A 23,042-nucleotide genomic window follows, 5' to 3' on the forward strand; every position below is an offset into this window, starting at 1 on the left:
AATTTTAGCCTTCTGCCTCTATTGTGTAGTATGTGAACCTGCTTGCCTGTCTGTCTGCCTTGTGTTTGGGAGTACCCTTGGTAAAATAACTACCAGCTTATTCCCCAGGAAGTCCAACATCCTTTGTGACTCATTTTGGACTGTTTAACTTTGTATCATGTATAGGGGTGTGTGCCACATGGGCATCATTATCTCAATGGTTCTGTCCAAGCCTTCCCTGATGATATCCCCTCTCCCTGGGTGCTATGGTATGATCCAGAGACCACCTTGACTGAGGAGCCTGAAGGATTTTCAGTAGTAGAAGCAGCCATCACGGGGAAAGCAGTCAAATACCAAGGACCAGTAAGAATTAAGTAACCAGGTAGGCTTTGTGTGTGTTCACGTTTAGGATATCAAACCTCTAGGTAGAGCAGGAACAAAAATGCACGAGGAACAGTCGTTTCTTAGTTTGTCCGGTAAGGTGTTGTCTTCCTTTTGATGAGTCCATTTTTGAATCATAGTTTCTCTTTTGCTTGTTTAATGCTAACACTAATCTATTTTAGTAAAGGAAGTTCCACTAGTCTCGAGTTATTCTTAAGGTATGTTTGAGGACCCTAATTTTGTGTCTGAGAGCCCTAGAAACACTTTTACTCTCAACAAGGAATAGCAATGTAGTCATAAAGGCCCACGGCAGCAGTTGAAGAGCTCCTCCCACCTTGTCCTTGAGTCGGACCCGTATGTTACATTTCTGTCTTTCCCCTTACACTTCAGATATTACCAACATGCCCAAGTCCAAGAATACTACATCCAAGGCTGACTCCGGTGAGTCCGAAAATGGGGTCCAAAAGCCTAAATCATCAAGCAAGGATCATCGAGATAAAACCCCTCCAGGTGGGTCGGTAATGAAAGTTAAATGAAGGTTAAAAGATCATGAAATCACGGGGTGTGGGGACACATATTTTAACACTCAACACTCAACACTCAACACTCAGGTGACAGAGGCAGGCAGACCTCCAAGTCATGAAACAAGCAAGTCAGGAAACCTGTGGCACAGGTGTGGTTAAGGGATATAGAGAAAGAAGCCTTTTGCAGTGAGCCATTTCTGCTTCATTGCTCTGCCTGTCTTCTTTTGTATTCACTTCTTGTCTTTCTCCCAGCCTTATGTTTACACACAGGGATTAGGGCCGTGATTGGTAAGTGAAATTAAAATGAAATTTTAGAGACAAAGTATAATTATCTCTGTGTGAAGCCTTATTAGTGTTTGAATCATTTAAAGACATGGGAAATATAAAGCAGACACATAGGGCAGTTGCTCTTATGAAGTCACAGTGATTGTGACATCATGCTCAAGGTCTTCACAAGCTCAACCAGACAAACTGTCAGTATGGGTGGGGGAGGTAACCACAGACTTTCAGCCTTAGCTGTGAAGCTATTAGTAATTGACAGCTCTTGGGAGATGGAGAGTCAGTTTTCTATGGCCTCTGGTAGGTCAGCCACTCTCCATAGATGGCTACACACTCAATTATCAATTATCAGTTGTGTTTTAGTTAGACTCATGAACATAAGAAGACTTTCCAACTTTCAGTGTCTTCCATTTGTATTTTCAGCATTTTATAATACTCATTTGAGGGATCTTACATGTAATTAGGCAAGTTTATCCTAAGGCATTTTTCTGACTGATTTTGTTGAGATTGCTTTCATGAATTCTTTCCAAATTCAGTATTGATAATCAGAAAAGCTGCTGGTTTTACAAAAAAATTAGGACAATTTCAAACATGTATACAATATGAGGTTTTATGAACAATTTCATACACGGCCACAATGTATCTTATCAGAGTCACTTGCTAATATTTTTTCTTGCCCACTCTGAGTCATGTTGAACCATCTCTTCCATCCAACTAGTCCCCCTCCTACTTTCATGCTTGCTTTTATGACTACATAAATTTAATAGAGTTGCTTGAATGAGCATGGGTGGGGGATATTTAATAGTATTTGGTTGGACCTTACTAGTGGCTATACCACTGTGGAAAAGAACCACCCCACCACTGGCAGCCAGTTAACTGCCCAAAGCTCCTCAGAGTGCATTAGAATCTCATGAGCTCCTCTGCCATCCACCATGGAAAGTTGATGGGCCTGATCTTGTGTGGATATTGTGCAGATAAGTATTGTGGGTTCATGATTGCAATGGCCATACCATATCCAGAACATAGTATTTCAGCACTCCTCCCCAATCTCTGTCTATTTTTGTGCCATACCAAGCTGTTTTCAGGACTATAGCTCTATAATAGAGCTTGAAGTCAGGGATGGTGATGCCTCTGGAAGTTCCTTTATTGTACAGGGTTGTTTTGGCTATCCTGGGTCTTTTGTTTTTCCATATGAAGTTGAGAAATGATCTTTCAAGGTCTGTGAAGAATTGTGCCGGCAATCTCTGGCTCTTAATTCTTTCCACATTCTTTTCTCTGGTTCTTGGAGGGTGTGATAAAGATTCTCCATTTAATGCTGAGTGCAGAACAATCACTTATTCTCAGTCTTTGGAGCAGTTGAGTCTCTAAATCAACTTCCATTCACTGTAGAAATAAACTCTGATGAAGGGTTACAGCAGCACTTATGTTGGGTATAAGCACAAATATTTGGAAGACATCATGACAATATCCAGTTAGCAAAATAAATGTAGTAGATTTTCCATGGAGCTTGTGTCTTCCCTAGGTGTGGGCTTGTGACCAGGTTTATAATCCCAGGCATGAGTTCTGTCCTGTGTAACAGGCTCCAACTACAATAACAAAGCAGTTGATTTGCCCCATAGCAGACATGCCATTGTTGTACCATTGGAAGTACCTTGACTGTCAGGTAGGTATTTGTCTGGTTTGATTGCAAAGTATCGGCTATAGCTTCTTATACTTGACCCCCAGCTGTTGATGCTGTTTGGGAAGGTTGTATAACCTTTAGTAGGAGTCTAACTTGGGGAAGTGAATTACTGGGGGAAGGCCTTGACAGATAGCATAGCCCTTGTCTTAGTTAGGGTTTACTATTGCTATGAAGAGACACCATGAGCAGAGCAACTCTTATAAAGAAAACATTTAATTGGGGTGGCTCACTTACAGTTTCAGAGGTTCAGTTTATTATCATCACAATGGGGAGTATGACAATGTGCAGGCAGATGTGATGCTGGAGCGGAGAGTCCTACATATTGACTCAGAGGCAATAGAAAGTCAACTGACTATCATACTAAGTGAAACTTGAGAAAAAGACCTCAAAGTCTGCCCCCATAGTAACACTCTTCCTCCAAAAAGACCACACCTAATCCAGCAAGGCCACACCTCCTAATAGTGCCACTCCCTTTGGGAGCCATTGCTTTTCAAATCACTACAGCCGAGTTTTCTGTTCACCGCCTTTCCTGCCTGCTGCCATGTTTTCCTTCACTATGATGGATTATATACCACTGTCACTCTAAGCCAAAATAGGCCTTTTATCCTTTAAGTTGCTTTAGTCAGGGTATTTTATCACAGCAGTGGAAAGGTGACTAAGATGGTGTTGTATCATTGAGGGTCCTCAGCAGGGCTGATCACTGATAACTTTCCCTTTCCTGCCAGTATAGCACATTCTGGCACTATTAACGTTAACCAGAAAGGAGGAAGCTTCCAGTTGGCCAGCCTCTGGAAGAGAAATAAGTGGGACCTGCCTGGTGTAGTATAGAAGCACAAGGTCTCAGAAGGCATGAGCAAGAGTTGGATAACCTCTGTACAAGGGACAATTGGGATGCTAACATGGTGGCATTGGTGTGATATGCCAGGATACTTGTTGGGAAGAACAAGGGGGTCAGCAGGATTAGGAGAGGGAAAAGGTAATAGGGGAATGAGTATGATCACAATGAATTATACACAATTATGAAATTATTCATCAAAATGAAAAAAAATATTAAAAATCCTCCCTGATTTTTTCAGTGACCTACTATTCAGTCAAAAGTATATTTTAAAGTCTCCAAGTGTTGGTGTATTTTCTGTTGGTGCTGATTTCTGTTTTATTTCAATATATTCTGATAACATATAAGAAATTACTCTTATTCTGCTTTTCAGTTTTCCATATTAGAACTTTTAATTAATAAATTCTCTATTGGTATTGTTAAATTTGTTCTTTGAAAATTTCACACATGTACATAATGCATGCTGACTACCCTCATACCTCCTAACCATTCCCATCTCCTTACTACCTGTCTACTCCCCTACTTCTCTAAAAAGATCTTTCTCATATTATGTCTATTTGATTTATTTTCTGACCCATTGAGCTTAACCATGGCCATCTGTATAACCATATACTTGGAACTATTTATTAGAGACTGAAGGGCTTAGCAGTGGGTACAAGACAATGACTCTCCCTTTCACAGAACCTTATCAGTAGCCAAATAGTTCAGCACTAGAGGATAGGGCTCTGTTAATTGTCATACCCTTTTCATGGCGGATTATTTACAGAACTAGTTTTGTTCCAGCTCAGTTCTGGTAGCCTTATTGTGTTTTGAATGAAAATGGACACCATAGGGCCACTGACCACTTAGTCACCAGGGACTGTAACTGGTTGGGAAGGATTAGGAAATGTGGCCTTGTTGGAGTAGGTGTGGCCTTTTTGGAGGAGATGTGTTTGGGGTTGGACTTTGAAGGCTCAAAAACTCACTCCAGGCTCTCTCTCTCTCTCTCTCTCTCTCTCTCTCTCTCTCTCTCTCTCTCTCTGCTACTACTTCAGCATCATTCCTGTCTACTTTCAACCATGAATATCATGGACAAATAACCCTCTAAAACTATAAACAAACTCCCAAAATAAATGCTTTACTTTATAAGAGTTGCCTTGTGTATGTTTTTCTCTTTATAGCAATAGATCAGGAACCATGACACCTAATTATTATGAGTTCCTCTTTGCAATGGTTATTTGAAATTTGAGGACAGGATTTCAAAGCTCCACCCTATCTTTTGGTTCTTATACACTTCCTTGCCCTCTCTTCCTCACTGTTCTCTGAGCCTTAGAGGATGTTATATAGATGTCTTGTTTAAGACTATGCCATCAACTGTCATTAATTCTCAGTGTCTTGGGTAGGATGGATCTCTTTGTTCATTACTGCTTACTGTAGTGTTTTTAAGGTTTGCTTTGTTCCCTATTGTGATCAATTTTAGAGACTTCATTTGTTGTATTCTCTGTCTGTTGCCTGGAATATTATGTAGATGTATGTCAAATCCAATTCATGTGTGTTATTGGGTTCATTTTTGTGTATTTTGAGTTTTTTTTAAAGGGACATGTAAAGATGAGAGGGGGATATTTAAGTTTCCCACTCATTTTATCAGTACCTATATGATCATCCCTTCAGTGTTTTTTTTTCATGACAATGAGACCCCACCATTTGGTGTATTAATATTTAAAATTGTTATGTCTATTTGATGACTTGTTCCATTTGTTAACAAGCATTAACCATCTTTATCCCATGTGGCTAATCTTGGTTTTAAGTCTACTTTCATCAAACATGAGACTCACCACATCAGTTTGTTCATGGCTTCCATTACATGGAAGGTTGTTTTCCGTCCATTAACTCTGTGTTTGGATGTCTTTGCCACTGAAATGTTTCTTATTAGAGAGCATAGGTAGTTGAATTTTGTTTTTGAATCCAGTGTGTGATTTTTATATTAGCCAGTTGAGGCTATTTATTTTTTATGACTATTGAGAAAGGTTTTCTAGTTCTTATGATTTGTTGGTTGTTGTTCTGATTGGTTGGATTATTGGCAGCTAGTTTCTTCCTCCCATATTTGATGTTAGGAATTTTCTGGTTTCTTATGTTGGATTGTTTCCTGGTTGTTCTTTGTTCATCATCTTTTCCTCTCATGAACTGTACATCTATTCCTTCCTGTTTCCTAGTAGATAAATACTTCTTCCTTTGTGGAGAGCATTTCTTTAAACATTTCACAATCTTGGTTTACTTGTCATAAATTGCCTTAATTTATGTTTTGCCTCAAAATACTTATTTCTTCATCAATTTTAATAAATACCTTTTCTGGACATAGAAATCATGACAGTTTAGAGTTATTTACTTACAGGGCTTGAGATACCGTTTCATGTTTTCCTGTCTTTTAGTGGTTCAGATGACAGCTGATGTGATTATGTTGTTTCTTCTGTCTTTTATATGAGTTATAATATTTCATTTTCAACATATAATATGGTTTCTTTGTAAGTTTGGCATCCTGACTATGTTGTACCCCTTCCTTATTAAACAGCACTCAATAAGCTTGATCAGCATCAGTCCACTGAGCCAAATCTGGCTCATGAAGCAGTTAGCCACAGAGCCAATACAGGGCAATGTTTGTGGAATTTCAGAGATTAATATTGGTCTTTCTGATCCCTAAAGTACTAAAAATACAAAAAAATGATTTTTTCTAAATATATCCTGACAGCAGCATGGGGCAGGGGATTGGGGTATCAGAATTCTCCATGTATCAGCAGGTGCTATTGAGAGGTCAATATTTATCTAAGGCCAGATTACTATGTACATTTCAAACTTCTTATCTATTTAGGCAATAATAGCTGCAAAACTATCCCATAACTAAGAGTCACAGGTGATAGGTTATTTTGTTTCTTTCATACTGCCTCATTTGTACCCATATTTTATAAAACTTTCCCCTTTTGCTCCCATTGAATTCAAATATTATCCTTTAGTAACTTATATGAATATGTAGCTCTAGACCTCTTGCTTTGCTTCCACTTTGTCAGGGAGCAGGTAGGTGCTGGACACTTCAATTCAGCCATCTCACTTTTCACCCTTGTATACTGTTTGACATCTCAAGTACAAGGTTTTCATATCAGCTTAAATTTCTGTTATTTATACACTGAATTCCTTTGTATTTTTTATTTAAATTAGAAACAAGATTGTTTTACATATCAACCCCAGGTCCCTCTCTCTCCCCTCTCCCCTGCCCCCCCACTAACACCCTACCTATCCCATACTATTTCTGCTCCCCATGGAAAGTGAGGCCTTCCATGGGGGTCTTCAGAGTCTGTCATATGCTTTGGGGTAGGGCCTAGGCCCTCTCCCATGTTTCTAGGATCAGGGAGTATCCCTCTATGTGAAATGGGCTCCCAAAGTCCATTCCTATGCTAGGGATAAGTACTGATCTACTGCAAGGGGCCCCATAGATTTCTGAGGCTTCCTCACTGACACCCACATTTATGGGGTCTGGATCAGTTCCATGCTGGTTTCCCAGTCTGGGGGCAAAGAGCTCCCTCTTGTTCAGGTCAGCTGTTTCTGTGGGTTTCACCAGTGTGGCCTTGACCCCTTTGCTCATCACTCCTCCTCCTCTGCAGCTGGATTCCAATTCAGTTCAGTTTTTAGCTGTGGGAATATGCTTCTACTTCCATCAGCTGCTGAATGAAGGCTCTAGGATGGTATATAAGTTAATCATCAATCTCTGTTATCAGGAGAAGACATTTAAGGTAGCTTCTCTACTGTTGCTTAGATGGTTAGTTGGTATCATCCTTGTAGATCTCTGGACATTTCCCTAGTTCCTGATTTTGCTTTAAACCTATACTGACTCCCTCTTTGATGGTATCTCTTATTTTGCTCTCCTATATTCTTCCCCCTACACAACCTTCCTGCTCCCTTATGTCCTCCTCATCCCCCCTCTTCTCCCCTTCTCATTCTCCTAGCTCCCTTTCCCCTCACCCCATGCTCCCAATTTGCTCAGGAGATCTTATCCCTTTCTCCTTCTCCAGGGGACCATGTTTGTCTCTTTTAGAGCCCTCCTTGTTGCCTAGCTTCTCTTGTGGTGTGTATTATAAGATGGTAATCCTTTGCTCTATGTGTAAAATCCATATATGAGTGAGTACATTCCATGTTTGTCTTTTTGTGACTGGGTTACCTCGCTCAGAATGGTTTCTTCTAGTTTCATCCATTTGCCTGCAAATTTCAAGATTCCATTGTTTTTTTCCCCCACTGAGTAGTACTTCATTGTGTAAATGTACCACATGTTTTGTACCCATTCTTCAGTTGAGGAGCATCTAGGTTGTTTCCAGGTTCTGGCTATTACAAATAATGCTGCTATGAACATAGTTGAACAGATGTCCTTGCTGTATGAATGTGCTTCTTTTGGGCATGACTTCTTTACATGTGTTATACAGGGGAAAAAGTTAAGAAAAACTGAAATTCTGAAATGTCAAATGAATCTGATAAATCTATATTTTAAGGACTAAAGCATCTGAATGAATACTTGAATGAATTATAAACTCCATTTCTGTAGGTGTCTTTTTTATATGCATACATAAATACCTAGTTTTGTTTTTTAAGACAGAGTTTCTCCGTGTAGCCTTGGCTGTGCTGGGACTTGCTCTATAGACCAGTTTGGATTTGAACCCACGGAAATCCACCTGCCTCTGCCTCCTGAGTGCTGAGATTAAAGGTATGCAGACAACTGCCTGGGGCAACACTGAAAAAAATGGCACCAATATGGTCTTCAGCAGCAGCCCAGCCCATGGACATCAACATGGCCTCAGGTGGCAGTGCAGGACACCCATGTGGGTTCATGATTCTACTGTAGCCAGACACTATGCTGATGACCATGACCCATGTTACCACTGAGGGCCATTCGGATGTCCATGAGCTATGCAGACTCATGAAGTCATATTGATGTCCCTGGGCCATACTGCTGTTGAAGACCTTGTTGACTTTGGCAGGTTTTTAATTTTGTATACTTGCATGCATTTTGTATGTGCATATGTGTGCAGGTGCTTGTGGTAGCTAGGGTAGGGCCTTGGATCCCATGGAATTACAGGCAGTTGTGTACATGTATGAACATCCATAAATACTATCTTCATGTCCATTTAGTGTTGCAGATATGCATACTTATGTGTATATGTATTTAGGGGTGACCATTTAGGATCAGATAACCTATCAGTGGACACAACCTCTCTACCTAAAGCTTAAGGAACATTATGGAAGAGGAGGACCAGAAGACCAGGATATCTGCTGTGGGACAGTCTTCTATATATGACAGGGAGTTGCACCCATGAAATCAGAACAATATAGTCTAAACAAGACCTGCACACTGACAACATCAGTTGTCATCTCCACGTGGATGCGGAAATCTTAAAAGGTCCTACTTCTAGATGAAGAGCTATAGTGTTTGATGCCTGCTGAAAGGGAGAATCAGTTTAACATAGTTTCAATAACACATTTTTGTTGGAACCCAGCCCCCATGGGGGTCTTCAGAGTATGTCATATCCTTTGGGGTAGGGCCTAGGCCCTCTAAGAGTTGTTTTCCAGCATAACCACAGGTACCTCCTGTTTTCCTGACCTCACCCCACTGGGATCAATATCCTGTTGTGAACCCTTTGACCTGGGTTTTTGTAAGTTTGTATACAATGCTGCTCCACAATAAAGGAGAGAGACATTCTCTCAGAAAAGGACCAGGAGTCTTGTGGTTCATCCAAATCTCCAGGCTTTCACCGAATACTCGGACTTAGTGGCCAAGAGCAGCCACACAGTTTTGTACTACACACTTTTAGTATGATTTTATCTATGTGCACAGTTTGTTCTCTAATTGAAAATTTGTGTGGGATCTCTTTTGAAGACTACTATGTTTTTCTTCCAGCAAGCCAACCTGTAGTTATTTCTACTGAAAATATAGAGACAGTTACTGATGTTTCCAAGCTGAGTATTGCTCATGAAATCATAGTAAACCAAGATTTTGTTGTAAAGGAGAACGATTTATCTGAAAACAGGTACATATTCTTATTTATTTATTTATTTAATTGTCTTGGAATAATTACATAGCATAGATGATTTTTGGTCACATTTGTTTTTTCTATTAAAACATGTAGTGCTTGATTAAGTCTGTATTAAATAGTGAGACCCAGGACAGTCATGGCTACACAGGTAAACCCTGTCTTGGAAAAAAAAAAAGAAGGAAAAGAAAAAAAAAGTGTTCAAGTGGGGATAAAGAGATGACCAAGTGGCTAGAACCAGTTACTGCACAAACACAAGGACCTTAGTTCAAATCCACAGAACCCATGTAAAAAGTCTGGCATGGTGTTGTATACCCATGACCTGTAACCCAAGAAATATGTGGGGCTGAGACAAAAGGATCTCCAGGTCTTGCTGCCTGCCACCCTGGCCCCAGGTTCAGTAAGGCACCCTGTCTTAAGGGAGTAAGGTGTAGAGTGACAGAATAAGGCATCCAATGTCCTTCTCGAGCCCCTATATGTGAAGCCTCACAGAAGTACATAGAGTTACACACATACAACACAGTCACACACGTAGACACAAAGTGTCAAAATATCAACTTATATCTAAATACCAAATAAAGCAATTAATTATTGTCAGAATGTTAACTCTTGGTTTTTAGAAAATAATGTCAGATCCTTGCAGATAGACTTGAAAGTTGTAGCTGCTAGAAGCTTTTCTTAATTCCCTGCAAATTAAGTGAATGCAGATAATCAACTTTCTTTTTTCAATTTTAATTTCATTTTATTTGTATGAGTGTTTTGCCTCCATGTATCTCTGTGTACCACATGTATGCAGTGCCCAAGAAGACCAGAGAAGGGCATTGGCTACCCTTGGGCTGCAGTTACAGTGTGAGCTACCGTGTGATTCCTGGGACGCAAACCCTAGCCTTGGAGATGAGCAGCCAGTGCTCTTAACCACTAAGCCATCTCTCTAACCCCACAAACAACTTTTCTAATAATGATATTGCAATTTGTCATGAGTAAGAGATTTTAGAGCATTTGCATTTTCTGATTTAATAAGAAAAATGAGCCTTATTAGAGTTCTTCACAATTACATTGAAATTGAAATACATAAATGAGTCATTCAGTAAGTATGAATTGAATGCCTCTAATGGATCATTAGCAGCTAAATGTGGGCTTGGAAAATGACTTAGAAGGTAAAGGTGCTCACCATTGAGCTTGACAACCTGTTTGATCCCTGGAACTCAAATGTTGGAAGGAGGGAACCAACTTGTACAATTTGTCCTCTTACCTCAACACAGATTGTGTGACACTTTGTATATATGTACATGTGCATGATCACTTGTGAGCGTGGCGTGCAGGTGTGTGCGCGCGTGCACACACACTCTCTCTCTCTCTCTCTCTCTCTCTCTCTCTCTCTCTCTACTTTCCAACTAGTAAGTGCTTAATAAATGATTGTTAAATGAATGAATGAATGAATGGCAATGGCATTTCTATTAAGTAGTAGAAAGCAATTCAAGAAAAATAAATATAACTCAGATTATAGGGACTCTGAACTGAATGAAGAAGGCTCTAGGATACATGTGTTTTGGTGAAAACTCCATCCATGGATGGTATACTTAGCATGTGTCACTATTAGCAACAAGCAGAATAAATCCAAGACACAAGAGAATCACAAGAACCAAGATAGAGCATGGGGCTTTAGTAGCAGAATCCCTAAAGTGGCAAAATAAAAGAGGCATTCAAGCTAGCAAGTTAAAAAGCCATAAAATAATAATAATATTCTGGCAAAAACTGTATTACTGCATTCTTTTAACTCTTTATATTTATGTATATTGTGTGCGTAAGTATACACAGGCATACATAGAGGCAGAACACAGTATACATAATAAAGAAATCTGAAAAAATAACAAACAAAATCACACATTTAGCCTACTTTCAGGATTAGGGTCGGAGAGTCCAAATCCAATTTTAGTTTATGGTTCTTCTGAGGGAGGAGGTAGGTAAAGGGAAAGGAGAGAAGAGCAGGGTTCAGAAGGGGGTCAGACAGACAGATGCAGAAAGACTGAGAGGGAGAAAGAAAGTGTCAGACAGACATGTTGAGATGGGGGGGTTAGAAAGAGACAAACAGGGAGATACTGGGAGGAAGGGAGGGAAGCAGGGAAGGAGTGGGGAGTGGGGTAGGAGACAGAGACTGATTGTGCACTCTGGTGTCTTTCTACAATGACCTAAGGGTTTTTTCTTCATTTTCTTTTCATCTGAGAATAACTGCAGTTTATTCGGCCCTTCTTAAATCTAAATGTAGTTCCTCTCTGGCCTATCAGTTGAATGGTTCTTCATGAATTTAAATGCTGTCTGAAGGATCATAATCCTGTATCAAGTCTCTAGGTAAAGATCATTTTGCACATTTCACTTTCTTAATAGTTTGGAAAGCAAGTTTGTGGAATCAATGTATAATGCATTTTGGGACCACTTGAAAGATCAACTATCAAGTACTCCTCCTGACTATTCTTGTGCTCTTGAACTTATAAACAACATAAAACAGGTGAGTAGCCAGCCCTCTCTCTATTGATGCAAAGTTTCCAGACTTTAGAACTTGGAATATTAATATTACTAATGTTCTAAGTAGCTTACTTTATGAACACATATGTGATGGACTGAGTTCCATTTTATTTGTATGAGTGTTAGGGTATTACTTTAACAACATAATATACCATTCAGTAAAACATATTTTCACTCAACTTGCACTACATTTTCAGTGTTCCAGAAGCACAGAAAATAATGTGAGCTCTTGCCCACAAGGAATTTACATGTTGAGTCAAAAAACTATTTCAAGTGACAGTTCAAGAATACCTTGCTTATTTAACCTTTGAAGCAAAATAATATAAAACTGTCCTTAACTTTTGTTAAGAATGCAGCATTTTATAGAGGTGCATATGTTATGTTATAGTAACCTATACCTAATTGTTGCCCCACTCTTATTTTTAATTTATGTTTTTATGTCATTCTGGCTTGAAAATAATCAGTACTGCTATAAATGATTTCCTTGAAGCGTAGAATTATAATTGTCTTCCAAAAAAAAGAGAAATAACTGTCCACAAAATTTAGAGACCCACTTTCTTGATCCCTAGAAGACAAAGTCTGATATGCCTTTAGCCTGAAAGCACTGCTCATTGGGTGTAAGTTTAGGATTCTAAACATAATGTGGCTCCTTTGATTTTCCTTTGTGGCAGATTTTGGTATCGCTGCTATTACCACGTCAAAACCGTTTAAAAAACGAGATTGAGGAAGCATTGGACATGGATCTCCTAAGACAAGAAACAGAGCATGGGGCTCTGGATGTTCCTCATCTCTCCAACTATATTCTCAACTTGATGGCCCTCCTGTGTGCACCGGTTAGAGATGAGGCTGTACAGGAATTAGAGAGCATAAAAGATCCAGTAGAGTTACTGAGGCAAGAATCTAGTCATGCTGTTTTAATCTATTTCCTCTTGTTAATAATGTGATATCACAGTGTGGGTAAATTATAAAAAGAAACATTTATTTTGGCTCTTGTCCAAGAAGTCCAAGGTTGAGGTGCTACATCCAGTGAAAACTTTGATGCTGATGGAGTCTCAAGGTGGTACAGAGCACCCCATGATGAAAGAAAGAGCCTGTGTGTGTCCCGGTTTTCCTATGTTTTTTAAGTCACAAGTTTTCAATCATGTGAGCTTGAGCCTGCCATTCTTGTGTAAGCTTGGTTTCGGTCTAAAGGCTTCATCCCTAAACTCCGTAGTTGGATTTAGTTTTCCACCCTCTCAGTATCTCACAGTTGGGTTTAAAGTTTCCTCATTTTGGAGCAGCAAGCTATTTTCAAACCATAACATGTGCTGTTCCTGAAATCTACTTTGTGTGCCATGAAAGAAAACTTTGAGTCAGATGTTATGATACAATTCTGTCTTAATTGTTCTACTCCTATGCTGAAGACCTGACTAATGGCATTTTTACATGTTTTATTTCTTACTTTTACTTTTTCATTTTAACATTATTTATTAATATTTATTTTACTTTATGTGTATGAATATTTTGCTTGGTAAACTGTATGTGTGTACACCATGTGTATGCCTAGTGCTTGTGATGGCCATAAGATGGTGTTAGATGCTCTGGAACTGGAGTTTGCGTGTTTGTGACACACTATGTTATTACTAGGAATTAATCCAGTCCTCTGCAAGAGCAACAAGTTCCCTTAACAGCTGAGCAATCTCTCTAGCTTCTCTTTTATGCTTATTGACTTGTATTATCCCTCTTCCCATCCTGCTGTTCCCCTTCTTCCCATTGTTTCTCTTCTGATTTTGTCTGATTTTATACAGGGTGTAAGAAGGCAGCTGCTACTGCTGTGTTCATGATTGCAATAGACTCGCCAAATCTAGAAGTCAGCATTTCCTAGCACTCCTCTTCATCCTTCAGCTCTAACAACCTTTCTGCTCTCTCTCCTGTGATGTCTGCTGGACCATGGACGGGGTGACATATATGTCCTATTCATGTCTGGGCACCAAACCAGTCACTCATTCTTAGCACTTTGACCAGCCATTTGTCTCTGCATTAACCATTATGCAGTGTACAAAGCATCTTCAATGTCCCAAGCTGAGACGTACTACTTGACTAACATCTTTTTAATTTCCTGTCCTTTTACTTGGCAAGGACAGCCTCTCTGGTTTTTTTCGCTGCCATTTAAAATGGTCATTTGGATTCCATCCATTACATGAAAACTTAACATGATACTCTTATTATGCCAATATAGTACTAGTTTTATAGTACTAGTTTTATAGTATAGTACTAGTTTTATAGTATAGTACTAGTTTTATAGTTTAGTACTAGTTTTATAGAATTCCACCCATCCCATCTCAAATATTATTCTAGTTCTCCAAGTATAAACTCTATGCAGAAACAGAAGTGAAGACTGTCATTGTTTCACAAGTAGAAGAAATAGGACACAAAAAAGAAAAAAAAAGATTGATGAGTTGGAAAGTAATCACCCACATTGTAACCACTCATAGATACTTGTTAGTTCATTGACCCTTCCGCTGACCACCCTTTTCTGAACATAGCAGAATAGCTACAGTGCAAAAATCTCTAAACTGGTTGTTGAAAGATGAGCCTATGTGTCTGTTTTTAGATCTTCTATCAATTCACCCTCTGGCCTTTGATCCCTGAATGATGCATTTATTTTTCTTAGCTCGTTTTGTAAAGTAGTTACACACACACACACACACACACACACACACACACACACAGAGAGAGAGAGAGAGAGAGAGAGAGAGAGAGAGAGAGAGAGAGAGAGAGAGAGAGAGAGAGAAATCAAGGCAGAGACAGACTATTATTGCTACATAGCTTGCACTTGTATAGTTAGTCCCACAAGGGTGCTTCTAAGTCTTACCATTGTCATCTCCAGACTTTTGACTGGATTCATAGTCAGCTGAAGATACACTTCAGCTTGTTTTCACTGTAGTGATGTTGGTTGAGGGACACTAATACAGAAATTCAGGGAGCAGAGTCTTTAGGTTTCTTGGCTAACAAATGGTGACATCCTTTGGGTATGTCTCTATAATCTTACACTAAAGGTCTTCACTTGCCTTGAAGATCTTTGAAATTCTGTGGGAATGTTTCCTTCTATCTATACTAATCTCTTTAGAAAAAGAATCCCTTGGTTATATTTGGTTTGTTCTTGATGCCTTTTTACTACTTACATTGCCAGGATTTGATTTTCCAAGATATTTTACTCTCCTCATGATTTAATTATGAACCTCATCTTTAAATCATTTTTCTTTCATGTTTTTCTGAACATGATAAAAGTAGCTATGTAACTCCTTCAGTATTATGCTGAGAAACTTTTCCCCTAATTGTCTCACGCCATTGCTCTTAAAACTTGCCTTCTATAAAGTGCTTCGAATACGGACACAATAAATTCAAAGTATTTGCTAGTTCTTATCAAGGATGACTTTTACTCTACTTTCCCATAAGATAAGCCTTTATGTTTTCCATTAAGACTCTTCATTTTTATTTGAAACTTCAGTATAGTGGCCTTTAGTATCTATTTTTACCAACATTTTGACCATGAATACTTTAGGAGTGTCCAAGAATATCAGACATATTACAGATATTCTCTCTCACCCAAATCATCCTTGATACCCCATTTATATTAACTTTTTTTGGTTTTTCGAGTCAGGCTTTCTCTGTGTAGCTTTGGAGCCTATCCTGGCACTTGCTCTGTAGACCAGGCTGGCCTCGAACTCACAGAAATCCTCCTGCCTCTGCCTCCCAGTGCTGGGATTAAAGGCGTGCGCCACCAACACCTGGCTTATGTTAACCTTTTTTATAGCCTGTTTCTCCAAGCTCATTCAGATTGTGCCCATTTCCCACATTTTCAGGTATTTGATAGATTAACAGTCGTAATTTTCAGTATTAATTTTCTTCCTTAGTCTGTTTTGTGCTGTAGCAAAGTACTGAAGTTTCAGTCATTTCTAAAATGCAGACTTATTTCTTAGAGTTGTGGAGGATGGAACATTTAATACTGAGTAACTGCGTCTTGTGAGGGCATTCTTAATGTATTCTAACATGGTGGAAACCATTACCTGGTCAAATAGAGCAACATTAAATTCTTAGCTGTATGTGGTCTTTTATAATTGAATCCACTTAGCCCTAATGACATAAACACCTCTCATTAGGTTCCCACTCAAAGCAATTAAATATTTTTGTAGTACATGTTCAAATACTAGCTGTTTGTAATTGAAGTAAGTACTTTACAGTTCTATTCTTGTTCTAAGTACTCTGATTTTATTATTCTTTCCTTGAGCTCCACTCCTAAAAACTAGATTTCCTTTCAAACTATAAATATTCTGTTTTTGTTCATGACAGGGGAATCTTCCATGTTCTTGGCCTGATGAAAATGGACATGGTGAACTATACCATCAAGAACATTCGACCATACTTGCAAGAACATTCTATCCAATATGAACGGGCTAAATTCCAGGAACTCCTTGATAAGCAGCCCAGTATGTTTAAAATTTAAGTAGAGGGGGAAATTGGCCTTTTATCTTTTTTAAAAGTAATTTTCCATTTTTGAATAAAAAGTTTATTCTTGGGTCAAGAGTGAAGAGAAGCAAACTTTTCTAAGACAGAAAGACCTATACAAATCACATTTAAAAAATAAGTTTATCCTTTGACAATGTCATACATGTACACAGTGCTATCTGATCACTGTCAACCACAGTCTTTCTTATGCCCCCCAACTTCCACAATTCTCCGTTTAAAGAACCCCCTGTCCTGCTTTCCTGTCTTTTGTTTTATGGCCACCTGAGTTTGGAGATTACCCACATCATCATGGTTATGGAACCATTCACTGGAGTAGGAACAACTCACTTGGTTGAATGACCCCTCCTCCCCCAACAGCCACCTCCAGGTAGTTCCTAGAGAACAGCACAGCCCCATGAGTCCCTCCCCTCCCCATGACTGGGTTTTAACAGACTAGTGTTATGCAGACTCAGGGCAGCCTAGATATCTCAGCTGCTTTTGGATCATAGCTGCAGTAAGCATGCCATGTTCAGAATATAACAATTCACTGCCCTCCTCTCGGTCATCCCATTTCTGTACTCCTTCTGCCTTCTCTTCTATGGTATTCCCTGAACCTTGGAAGGGGTATGATAGACTTTCTGTTTAGAGCTGAGTGTACAATAGTTACTTATTTTTAGCACTTGGAGCAGCCACAAATCTTTGCACTAATTGCTGTTTGCTGCAAATAGAAGCATCTCTGATCAAGGCTGAGAACAACATGTGGGTATGGATGTAAATATTTAGAGGTAATCTCACAACATTTTTTATTTAGAAAAATGAAGCAATAGCCTCATTTCTGGGGACTATGAACTCCTCAGACACGAGTCTTTGCCAGGCTCACCAAGCCAGGCATGAACTCCCACCTATGGAGCAGGTCTCCAATTGTATCAGAAAACTATTGATTACCCCTATATTGGTCATGTTGGCATTGCACTAGTTTTCAGATCTTGCCTAGAATGTTGGTATTGTGGTAAACAGGGTCCACAGGTTGGTGGTGAATTTCCTACCAAATGCCTGCATTACACCTTCTTGTACAGTGAAAAGCATTCTGGACGGAAAAACCCTGTTCCATTCCAGCTTTTAAAATTACTGTTTTGTTCACCAAGAGACTATCTTAAAGTCTCCAACTTTAAGCCTTGTAGTTTAAACATATATGTTCCCTTCTCTTTCATAGATTTCCTTGATTGTACCACCAAATGGATGACTAGAGCTGCCACAGATATTACCACACCACTTCCAAGTACATCTGTGTTTGCGAGTTCCTCTTCTAGCACAATAAGTTCATCTCCAAATTCAAAAACTGACCTAGAGCCACCTAGTCTAACAACAGTGTTATACCAAGGCTATCTAAACCTTGTTCTCAGGGACTATGGGAGTGAAGAATTCCCTGAGGTAGGAATGTTGTGGAGGCATTACCTCATTGTTTTTTTTTTGTTTTGTTTTGTTTTTTTACTTAGAAGCTCTATTACAACTCTAACAGCCTATTCTTTCTTGCCTAACCAGACTCTGCTGATGGATAAAGCACGACTGCAGAATATGAAATCCAAATTACGCCACTTGACTATTCTAGCTTCAGTTTTACTTGTGGCAAGAAGTTTCTCTTGTGGTGTTTTATTCAGCTCACCAGAATTTGTGGATAAACTGAAGTGTATAACCAAGGCTCTAACAGAAGATTTTAGCTCCAAGTATGTTTTGTTGGTCTTTCCGTGTGTGTGTGTGTGTGTGTGTGTGTGTGTGTGTGTGTGTGTGTGTGTGTGTGTGTGTGTGTGTACATGTGCAGGCACATGAACATGTATGTACACAGTCGTTTATGGAAGTATGTGCACCTGTCAAGGCCAGAGGTCAACTGCAGGGGTCTTATTTTTGAAACATGGTCTCTCGTTGCACTTGAAGCTCACTAATTAGGCTAGCTGGGTAGCAAGTTCCAGGGAACTGCCTCCATAGTGCTGTGATTACAGTCATATACCATCACATTTGGCTTTTTGCGTTGGTACTGTGGAACCAAGCTCAGTTTCTCATGCTTGTGTGGCAAGCATTTTACCAAATGAGATCCCCAGAGCTCTCAGATTTCTTTTAGAGTGAAATTTAGGTCATAGACAGGCAATATAACATCCCACTGTTCTTCACACAAAGGCCTTTTGGGAACCAGATCCCCAAAAATTGTTGTTATTGTAGGTTTGGCATAGAGAAGAATAACAATTATACTACTAAGAAGGAGAATAGGTGGCTACTTTGCTACAAATATTATTAATTATTATGTTTTCTAACCGTGAGACTATATATTTCAACAAGGGACAGTGGAATTGCATTATTTATACGCCGAAGTTGATCATTGATATTTATTCCTAATTCCTTGCATGCAGAGATTCCATATAAAATTAGAAAAAGGAATTAGAAATTTAGTTTTATTAATTTATTTGCATTTTTGGTAAAGTAGGAAAGAATACTGCATAAAATACCTTAGAATCTTTCAACAATATTTTAATGTTCAGGATGTAACCAAGCCCTTACCCAATATATATATTGTTCCATTTAAAGTAGGGATATAGTACTACATGCATATATAATTTGGTACTTTAATGATAATAACAGAATTCTTTTACATGCTTACTGATTCATGCTGTCTATGGATGGTGAGAGGGTCACAATTCCTATTTGGTATGCCTAATTTCTAGTATGGGGCTTTTTGGGTTTGGTCCTTATGTCAGGGAAACTATTTTCTGTCTTCACTCTCCAGGCCAGAAGAGTCTATGCTCAGTGTCAGTGACCAAGTATCTCAGGAAATCCATCAAGGGCTCAAGGACACGGGCCTCACTGCTTTGAGCAGTGAAAACAGGGCATCTCTTGTAGGCCAACTCCGGAACATCGCCAAGAAGGAGAACTGCATTCGTACCATCATTGGTAAGAGTCCCTAACATGGTAAGAAATAGAAATAACATGCCAGGTGAGAATTAAACTCTTCTCCAACAAGGCCACACTTCCAATTCTTTCTAATCCTATCAAAGAGTTCCGCTCCGTGGTGACTAAGCATTCCAAGGTATGAGTCTATGGGGGCCATCTTATTCACATCACCACATCCCATTCCCTAGTCCAGATAGGTTTATAGCCATATCACAATGCAAAAAACAATCATTCAGTCCAACTTCAAAAGTTCCCATAGTCTATCACATTCTCAACACTGTTTAAAAAGTTTAGAGTTCAAATTATCTGAGACTTGTGGCAATCCCTTTTGTCATGACCCGACATGTTTCAGCCTTAGTCCATGAGGTTCAGCCTGAGTGGGTTGTGTGGACCTGGAAACTCCTAGCAACCCAGCGGCGATAAAAACCAAGCACAGGCATCTTGTCATTTTCAGAGAGCTCTCAGGTCCATGTTGTAGAACTAGAGTCACTTCTTTATTAGCCATCTTTTCTGGTGTTTGTTAACCATCCTGCTAATATCATGAGGGAACCATTTCTCTCTTTGTTCTCTCTGCTCTGCTTGCTCACCCCAACTCCTAACCTTCCTTCCTCACAAGTTACTCACACCTCTCCCCTCTTCCTGCTCAGGTGCAGGACTGTTCAGATGCTTAGGCGCATAGAGATGCAAATCAGGAGGCATATTACCCTGAGGCCATGTTAAACAATGGTAGCCCTACTGGCATTAGCAATACAATAGTGGGCCAGAACTTTCTGGTGCTCCTTGTTTAGTGAAATCCAAGGCTGGATCTCATTTGGTCCCCCACACCCACTGCCCCTACAACTGCTTAATATAGGCACCTCAACTCACATGCCCCCTGCCAGCCTGGCTTCTATAAGCACATCAGATTTCTGGTTTTGATGGTTCCTTATTTATTTTCACAAATTGGAAGCTTAGCTGGGTTGAGTCTTGCCCTGAGACCACCACTCTCTTTATTTCATTTAGCATCAGGCTTTTCTTTAAATATTTTATCTCTGCATTGGACTTAGCTCCATTACACTTCTTGATGTTCCTTTTCTCCCCAAACTCTACATTTTGTATTTTTTCTTTCTTATCTCATTTCTTTTCACTATAGTTCTGCATGAAAGTGACTACTAATAACCACACAATAGAGTCAATACTAGGCTGTCTTGAAATCTCTTCTGCTAATGACATTAATCTAAAACTCTTCATTTTAGCTTCAGGAAGATTTTTAGGACAAGGGCAAAAAGCAGCCATGTTTTTGGCCAAAATATCACAAAACCCATCTGTAGGCCACTTACTAATATTCTTCTCCATATGAAACCTCTTGAGCTGGGCCATCATAATTGAAATTCCTCTCAGCACTACTGCCTTCCACACTCTTACCAGTATGACCCATTAAGCCTTGCTTAAAATGTTCAACTGCTTTATTTTTATTTATTTTTATATTGTAACTAGATTTTCCCCTCCTCTCCTCCCAGTCCTTCCTCTTTCTCCTCTCTGTTCCCTCCACATCCATTTCTATTCAGAAAATTGAAGACCTTCCATTGATATCAACAATGGCATATCAAGTTGCAGTAAGACTAAGCATCTCCCCTCATATGAAGATTGGACAGGGCAACCTAGTATGAGGAAAAGGGTCCCAAAAGCTGGCAAACAGTCAGAGACAGCCCCTTCTCCCACTGTTAGGAGTCCCACAAAAAGATCAAGCTACACAACTCTAACATATATGCAGAGGGCCTATATCAGTCCTGTGCAGGCTCTCTGGTTGTCAATTCAGTCTCTGTAGCCCCTATGAACCAGGTTAGTTGATTCTGTGGGTCTTCTTGTGGTGTCCTTGATCCCGCTGGCTCCTACAATCCTTTCTTTCCCCCTTCTTCAGGATTCCCCAAAGTCTTCCTAATGTTTACCTTTGGGTATCTCCATCTGTTTCTATCAGTTGTTTGGTAAAGCCTCTCTGATGACAGGCTAGGCACCAATCTATGAGTATAGCAGAATATCATTAGGCATCATTCATTACATGGACTTTTTTCTCTAGTCATGTTTGTTTCTACCCTAGGTCTCTGGGCCATCCAGCCTCTGTGTCCTCGTGCTCCAGGCAGTGTCAAGGGTGCACTCATTCTCATGACATGGTTCAACTGCTTTCTTAATCCGAGGTCCAAGTATATACCACAAACAAGCAGCATGGTCAGGCCAGTCATAGCAATAACCCACTTCCCAGGACCAACTTCTGTCTTAGTCATTGCTGTGCAGCAACACCATAACCAAGGGAAATGTTATAGAAGAAAGCATTGAATTGAGGTTTGCTTACAGTTTCAGAGGCTTAATCCATTATTACATGGCAGGGAACATGGCAACAGGCAGGAGTGGTGCTGGAGAAGTAGCTTAGAGCTCAGCACTGATCTGCAAGAGAGACAGAGACTAGACCTGACATGGACATTTGAAAGTGCAAAGCCCACCCATAGTAACACACTTCTCCAACAAGGCCACACCTCTTAATCCCTGTAATTTTTTCAAACATTTCCACCTCTTGGCAACTAAGCATTCAAATATATGAGTCTGTGAGGGCCATTCTTATTCAAACCACCACACTGAAAAAAATGTAAAACACTTTTGAGTACAGACAGTGAATGGTGAGTTTCTTCTCAAAATTCTTTCTACTTTTCATTTTTTTTCCCATGACAGAACAACGGATACATTTGTTTCTTAAATGCTGTTTGATTCGAGGCATGCAGGAATCTCTTCTAGACTTCCCCGGAGGACTTCTTTTCATTGAACCAGAGTTGGCAGAACTAGGCTGGAAGTTTGTTAATTTGATGCATCACAATCAGCATGTATTTAGTCCATACTATGCTGAGATACTAAAGCGAATCATCTCTCAAACAAATGGAGAAGAAAGTGAAGAAAAACCTATCTGATAATGTTGGTCCTGAGTCCTGAGGAACCAGGAGGGGGCTTGTACTCCCAGAATGACATCATCTGTGGCAATTATAAGCAGCCCTCTTCCTTACTAACAACCAGGATGCAACTGCAGGGGCCAAACACATGAACACCCAATGGCCCAATCCCCTTCATTAATAAATTCCTGAGCTGCAAGAAAATCTCAGTGTCTTTTATGATGCAGCTAAAGCCATGTCTCTTGTACCTTTCCCCTATCAGTAGAATCAGATTTCTACCCTCCAGTTTATATGTGTTTTATTGTACCTAACTGAACAATATTATTTCCTCAATTTCATATTCCAAGTGTCTGTTCAGAGACAACTATTCTATTCTGTGTTTCCATGAGAATGATTTATTAATTACTGAAAATAGGAGGTAATATGTGGTCATTACCTTTCTTTGTCTGA

At 39.6% G+C, this 23,042-nt stretch overlaps 1 protein-coding gene across 1 annotated transcript; it reads left to right on the forward strand.

Moving 5' to 3' along the window:
- The first annotated feature begins 286 nt into the window (after positions 1 to 286).
- On the forward strand, positions 287 to 22,819 carry LOC100770645 (T-complex protein 11 X-linked protein 2). Its single transcript, XM_027432877.2, has 10 exons — positions 287 to 361; positions 751 to 870; positions 9,594 to 9,723; positions 12,112 to 12,232; positions 12,921 to 13,141; positions 16,582 to 16,718; positions 17,951 to 18,168; positions 18,280 to 18,461; positions 19,514 to 19,677; positions 22,381 to 22,819. Exons 2-10 carry the CDS (start codon positions 762 to 764, stop codon positions 22,611 to 22,613), a joined length of 1,515 nt encoding a protein of 504 aa, XP_027288678.1. The 5' UTR covers positions 287 to 361; positions 751 to 761; the 3' UTR covers positions 22,614 to 22,819.
- The last annotated feature ends 223 nt before the right edge of the window (positions 22,820 to 23,042 follow it).

The sequence above is a fragment of the Cricetulus griseus genome, chromosome X, assembly GCF_003668045.3.
Source record: "Cricetulus griseus strain 17A/GY chromosome X, alternate assembly CriGri-PICRH-1.0, whole genome shotgun sequence".
In the NCBI taxonomy this organism is placed as follows: domain Eukaryota; kingdom Metazoa; phylum Chordata; class Mammalia; order Rodentia; family Cricetidae; genus Cricetulus; species Cricetulus griseus.